This window comes from Meriones unguiculatus, chromosome 8 (genome assembly GCF_030254825.1).
Source record: "Meriones unguiculatus strain TT.TT164.6M chromosome 8, Bangor_MerUng_6.1, whole genome shotgun sequence".
Lineage (NCBI taxonomy): Eukaryota > Metazoa > Chordata > Mammalia > Rodentia > Muridae > Meriones > Meriones unguiculatus.
In genome coordinates, this window is record NC_083356.1 from 2885946 (window position 1) to 2892873 (window position 6928).

At 52.6% G+C, this 6928-nt stretch overlaps 1 protein-coding gene across 5 annotated transcripts in view; it reads left to right on the top strand.

Annotated features, from left to right (window-relative positions):
• The window catches only part of Slc11a2 (solute carrier family 11 member 2), a 39170-nt gene extending 33516 nt beyond the window's left edge, over positions 1-5654 (top strand). For 3 of the 5 annotated variants that reach the window (XM_021658007.2, XM_060388608.1, XM_021658008.2), the window contains one exon: positions 78-488. In XM_021658007.2, the coding sequence (XP_021513682.1) occupies positions 78-155 (78 nt within the window). In that variant the 3' untranslated portion in view covers positions 156-488. Of the gene's footprint in view, positions 1-77; positions 489-2044; positions 2133-5354 lie in introns of those variants that run through there. The other 2 variants (XR_009593534.1, XR_002477186.2) reach the window with 2 other exon arrangements.
• The last annotated feature ends 1274 nt before the right edge of the window (positions 5655-6928 follow it).

Sequence of the window (6928 nt, forward strand, 5' to 3'; positions counted from 1 at the left end):
AAATAAAATTGAGAAAAGAAACCAAAATACTATGTCAGCTCACCACGCACTCACTCTCTCCTGTGTTTTTCCCTCAGTGCTACCTGGGGCTGACTGCCCAGCCTGAGCTCTACCTTCTGAACAACGTGGATCTGGACCTGTTTGTGTCCAGATGACCAGCGGCCCGGGACACTTTAAGAACACAATCTGAGCACTCCGGTGCCAAGGACGCGTCAGCAAACCCGTTAGCTCCGGGGTGAGTTTGCTCACGTGTCTGAATGAAGATGGCAGACTGCTGGGGTCGGCTCACAGCTGTGCGCGCTCAGAGACACTCGCGCCTCCAGCGGTCACCGGGGGCCAGCGGCCAGCAGTGGGCTGCCGCCGAGCGCCCCACACACGTATGTGCCCTTCTGGGGTTTAAAATGTACCAATATATATTTATGTAGGCCCAAACGTGCCAGTTTGGGTAAGATTTTAAGCTTATAAAAATTGATAGATTTTTTTTTAAATGCTCGGATGAATTAGGTGTTTGTTCTGTCTAAATGAAAAGTGAGAAGAGGAATGAGGCGCTCTTCACAGCGAGCTTTCCAAACTGACTGTCTTTAAAGCAGTTTTACTGCGCTGGTTGTTTCAGTTCATCGTCACCCACAGACTGGTTCTTTGATACTGGCTCATAAAAGTGTGTGTGTGGCCGGCAGCGGCGCACACCTATAATCCCAGAGCTCTGGGGGTCAAGGCCAGCCTGGTCTAGAGTAAGTCTAGGACAGCCAGGGCTGCACAGGTTTTTTTGAAACCTGTCTCAAAAAAAAAAAAAAAAAACACGTGCAGGTGTGTGTCAAGCATGCGCATTTCTGTGTGTGCGTGTGTATGTGTGTTTGCATGTGTGCACGCTCATGTGTCCCTGTGCACGTGTGTGCTTGCGGCGGCCACAGGAGCTCACCGGTTGGCCGGGCTGGCCGACCAGTGAGTCGGGCATCCTCCTGCCCCTGGGCCTCAACACTGGGTTCCAGGCTTGCTGCCACACCCGGGTTTGCGCGGTGCCCGGGGCCCGCACCCAGCTCTCGCTGGGCGGGCGCCTCGCCCCTGCGGCGCCTCCGCAGCCCCGGTCTTCCGTCCTTGTGCTCACGCGGCTGAGTTTGTTACCGGGTTTTTCTGTCCGTGTCATCGCGGTGTCCTGGCTTTCTGCTTGAAGTGCTGACGCTCCGCACGTCGCAGCTAGGTCCCAGCTCTGTGTAAGGCATCTCAGGATGTGCGTGGCAGTGGGGTGAGGCCTGGACTAGATGGGAACCCAGGCGGTCAGTCCACACGCCTGCCTGTGCACAGGCTGTAGACTTTAAAGTCCCAGTTGCTAAGCTTTTTATAATAAAGTTCATATTTAATAACTAAAAGCTCTGTCTAGGGTTACTGCTCACCTGTAGAGTGCTTGCTTATCTTAGGCTAGGCCGGGGGCACACACTCACACACATACACACTCACACACATATACTTATCATAACCATCTTCTTTGGGGGTGTTTTTTTGTTTTGTTTTTTTTTGAGACACCATTTCTCTGTGTAGCCTTGGCTGTTCTAGAACTCACCCTGTAGACCAGGCTGGCCTGGAACTCACAGATATCCTCCTGCCTCTGCCTCCTGAGCGATAGGATCAAAGGTGTGTGCCACCATACCTGGCTCCAGGGAGTTTTCTAAATTGACACTTTACAGTTTCTTCACTCCCATTTCACGGCCCGTTTTTTTTTTTTTTTTTTTTTTTTTTTTTTTTTTTAAGGCAGTCTCACTATGTAGCTCTGGCTGGCCTGGAACTTGTTATGTAGACCAGGCTGGCCTCACAGAGCTCCCGCGGCCTCAGCCCCTCCACGTGCTGAGATTAAGGCGTGCTCACTATGCCTGCGCAAACGCCTCACGAGTAAGAGACGAGCTCAGGTCACAGTTCTGACCTAACAGCTGAGGCAGAGTCGGCGCCACTGGCGTGTTCTCCGTGGTCATCGACGTCTGCGCGTCAGTCTCGTGTGCACCAGCTGTGGTCCTCGATGAACCGATTTCTTACGTAGCCACCCCTCCCCCAGTTCTGTTTCTCGGCACGTCCCCTGGGAGGCGATTCTGGAGAAGAAAGGCTGATGATAAGACGACCCCTGTTTCACAGCTCATACAGAGGTGAGGTGGTTGGACAGAGGTCAGGAACTCCTGAGGGTTTCTGTAGGTCACTGTGTGTGAGCACGAGCCAAGATCAGTTGCCACATACTCACAAGCATCACCTGAGGCCGCACTGCGCTCTCGTCAGCAGGAGACGTAAGGCGACCAAGTCCATCAGGAGACTGGCGATTAGGAGGGAGCCTGGGGTGGGCGTGTCAGAGCTGGAGCTGGACGGCCCGGCAGCCTTCGGGGAGCCCTCACTGCAGCCCAGTGCTCACAAAGTAAACACAGTGTGACCCCAGGCCTGTGGTGCACACCAGCAGTCCCGCACTCTGGAGGGAGGGTCGAGGGCAGCAGGCCAGGCTCCTCCTGTGTGCCCAGCTCTAACCCCAGGGCTGGGCGGTTTGCTTTTGAAAGGCGGGTGGGGGTGCGGGGAGAGAGCTTGCTGGGTTAGCTCTTAGCTCTTGTAGAGGGTCTCCATCTGGTTCCCAGCACCCACCGGAGGCTCACACCCATCCCTATCTCCAGTTCCAGGGTCCAGCGCCCTCTTCTGGACTCCAGGCACCAGGCACAAGTGTGGTGCACACTCAATACATGTAGGCAAAATGTACACGTAAAAAAAACTTCTAAAAACATTTAAATAAAAAAATGTAAATGCTGTAGGTAAAGATGCGTGGCACCATGGCGGATGACCTGAGTTCCACCCTGGGGACCCACGTGGTAGAAAGAGAAAACCAACCTCACAAGTCACTGTCTGAGTCTCACTCACGCCATGACTCCTGTACACATGGCCATACACACACAAACAAAAGCACAACCTAAAGAATAACAGGAGCACATTAAACACTTAGCTGGATGTGGTGATCTGTGCCTGCAGCCTCAGAGCATAGGAGCCTGAGCCTATGGAGGGTCAGGAGGGTCCCGAGTTCAAGGCCATAGCAAGGCCTTGTCTCAAAACAAGGGACCACAGAGGCCAAGAGCACTGGCTGCTCCCATCTTCCCAGGGAGCACAATGCCCTCTTCCAGCTTCTCACGTGCACATGCACACACATGCAGACACTCTCATACTCACATACACATATATATACACACACAGGCAAAATGCTCTAGACACCAACAATATAATACCCTAGACACTAACAATATAATACCCTAGACACCAACAATATAAGTTTGGAAACAAGTGAGCCAGGAGCAGCGTTTTCTGCTGTGTGGCAACAAGTCTGGGGTCTGTGGCATTATACAGCAGTGTTAGCCTGTTTCTTATAAGATAGCGGAGAACAATGGACTCTGCCAGAAAAGAGAGTTCCTTAGCCCACAGACCAGCTCACAGACATGGCACTATCACTTCTCTTTACTGGGGGCCCTTGTCTGTGTCCCAGGGTGACCACACTTAGGGGGCCCACTGGCTTGGGAAAGAGGACACACCAGGAAACCAGGAGCGAGACGAGATAGGTTCATTCATAGTTTCTCCCTGCCTCCACCCCAGCTGACCTCAACCCCATGACTATTGTTAGGTCCGAAGTCACTGCAGGGAGGCCCCACTCACATATGCAACTGGCGAGTGTGATTTATTTCAAGAAAGCCTGCACGCAGGGGTCAAACCATCCTACAAAATGTCGACCCTACGCGAAGGAGCGCAGGCCTTCTTCCACCGGGGGAATTCTAGCAAGGGTGAGGCAAGGCTGCCTGGCTCAGAGGCCCCATCCTGGGGTACGATACCTTCCCCTGTGCTTATCTCCAGGCTGTTCCTTGGGTAGGGGATTGTAGGGTCCTGCTCTTGGAATTGGAGACCTATGGTCTAGTTCCTAGGGCTGATGACTTTAAAGTCGGGCCTGGTCCAACAATGGAGACAAAATGGAGTTTATGCCGCCCTCTCAGTCATCACCTTAGCTCCCTACAAGGGCTGCCCTTGGCAACACCTTGCCCTCACGAAAATGAGCTTCCACGGAGCTGTTTCCATCTCTCCCCATGGCCTAACCTCCTCTCACTACACCTGCTCAGAGACTCCTCCCGCCTCAGCCTCACACACTGGGACCAAGCTTCGAACACGGACATTTGGGGGATGTATTCAAATGATAGCAAGTATTAGCACAGTCTACGTGAACCTACATTCCCGGGATTAAACCCTGTGAGGTTTACTTGTGAAAGGGTGCCCTGCCGTTAAGTAACTGTTACTGAGTTTCTGCTGCATAGCTGCGTGTCACCTCACTGGGAAGGACAGGCGGAGAACATGCAGGCTTGTGACATGGTAGCCTGCGAACCCACCATGGGGTTAGTCCCCTGCCGTATCTTAAGAGCCGGGCGTTCAGTGGTATTTGTTTATAGAGCGTTCCTCCCGGGGGCCTCCCCTAGCCCAGCTGAAGGGAACAGATGAGCTTCCCGAGCCCTTCCATCCTCCTTTAAATGCCACTCCACGGCTCAGTGTCGTCTGAGTTTGTAAGTGTGCATGGGTTGCTACCAGCAATCTTGGCATTGCTTTTTAAGCAATAAAGATACTCTTCATTCACTCCGGAACATTACAAAGTAGGCTTCCCAAGAGAAGGTGTCTTCCATGCAGGAGGGCTGAGGCAGGAGGATTGCAGTTTTGAGCAGAGACAGTACTGCATAGTAAAGTCTCCCACCCACCCACCAGAGTGGGTTTCACAACATACCCCAGGCCAGCCTGGAACTTGTGACCCTCCTGCCTCTGGCTCCCGGGGTTATTGGCCGCCATCACACCCAGTTTTATAAAGGCCATTTTTCTTCTCTTTTTAAAGATGTATTTGTTTGTGTGTGTTTGTGGGGTTTCCCTGCCTGTATGTACGTACAATGGATGCATTCCTGTGCAGCTTGCTGTGAGCTGCCGTGTGGGTGTTGGGACCCCTGGTCTTCTGAGAGCAAATCCCACCTCTTTTCTACAGTTATTTGTTGGGCACACACCCTTGTGGGGAGCTCGGGAATCCATTTTCTTCTTCCACTATTCAGCTTCCGGGGGTCATCAGGCTTGCCAGCAAGCACCTTGACTCCCTGAACCATCTTGCCGACCCGCAACCACTTTCTAGGAAAACACCGTAGATCTGAACTGCCTGCTGAGTGTGTGGAGGCTTCATCCTTTCTAAGCACCTGTTATGGTTGGGGACACAGGGAGAGGACCTTTTTCTGACAGCCAGCACTCACAGGCAGCTGGCTTTGCTTCCAGCTTCTGGCTTTGTCCTCTGGGTACACTGCAGAACCCAGGTCTAACGCAATCCTTGTCCATAGAGGAGCGAACACCTGCAACAGACAGGCAGCCACACGCCAGCAGTGCCCACGAGAAGCACGCCCTGACATTGGTCCTCGTGTGTTCCTGAGACTGTCACAGCATTGCAACATGAAGGGACAAAGGAATCCTCCCAGCAGCTGGGGTTCATGCAGCAGCCGCAGAATCAGGGGATGATGAATCTTTTAGGTCAGTATTTACAGGCCGAGCATGTGCACACACCAACACAAACACTTCCATAAAAATGCAAATTCTGTACAAACAGTTTTTATTTAAAAACCATATTCTGAACTTGGGCCGTTACAATGCTGTCCTCAAGTTTAAGTTTCTGTTGTTGGCTCTTTGAGACAGGGTCTCCCTATGTAGCCCTGGCTGTCCTGAAACTCACCATGTAGATAGGGCAAGCTGGCTTTGAACTAGAGATACTCCTGCCTCTGCCCACTGGGTGCTGGGATTAAAGATGTGCATCACCTCGGTCGGCTGAGTTCAAGCTGGAGTCGGTGACGCATGACAGCAGTTGTAGCACCTGGTGAGCAGGACAGGAGGGTCAGAGTTCAGTGTGGCCTTCGGCTGCACCATCCTTGGGGGCCGACCTGAGCTGCGTGAAATCCTGCCTCGAGAAAACGAAACAAGTCTTGGGATATGCCTGGCAAGTTTGACCAGATCCGGGCATCTTTCCTAACCGGGCACCTGGGCAGATTCTGCCTGTGCCGGGGGACACACGTGGCTGACAGAATCCCTGCTCTGGGGAGTTCAGCCAGAGGGGATTAGCTGTCAGAGGAGGCAGATGCTGCTGTGGCTTCTACAAGGTCCTGGGGCTGAATTGAAAGAGGGAAGCTGACAGGCGGGAGAGGGGAGGTCTGTGAATCCTTGGCATGTTGGTAAATCCTGACATTCACCAGCAAGGGGCGTCAAGACTCAGCTGTTTCCCATGGCTGCCCCCTCTCCCTTGTCAAGCGTCAGGTACCTGGTGTCTGAATCCTTCACCTCCTCAAGACTGCGCACTGCTGTCTTCCTAGAGTGCACGGAGAGTAAAGGCTCTTTGAATTCTTATGAGTCCACATGAGAGTAAACTGAGGCAGAGGCTGCAAAAGGTTTAGAGTGAAACACTAAAATAAGTAGAATGGAGGCATAGATTCACGTCAAAGCGCTTCCTTTTCAGCTGTAACTATCGCTGTCGCTGAACAATAAACACTCTAAAATTTGACGTAGTTTACTGTGCACAGGAGCGAGCGTGTGTTTGTGTTTCTGAACGTATGGAGTAAAGAAGGGGGAGGGGAGAGATTGAGCTGGGGTGTGTTTGGGATCTGTTTTCTCATTCCACCTTGCTAATGTTCTGCACTTTCCAGGCTAGCTGGCCTCAGAGCTGCTGTGCTCTCCACCTCCCATTGTGCAGCAGGCGCTGTGTGGACCAGGCTGGCCTCGGACTTTTGGAGACCCACCCTGCTCTCTTCTCCGGGAGTGCTGGGTTGAAGGTTGCTCACCACGGCAGGACGCTGTCACTTTGTCCATTTATGCTGTCACTGGTATCAAAACCTCCTCTCCCCTCCTTCCCATGGGCTCTTTCTGGTTTCCT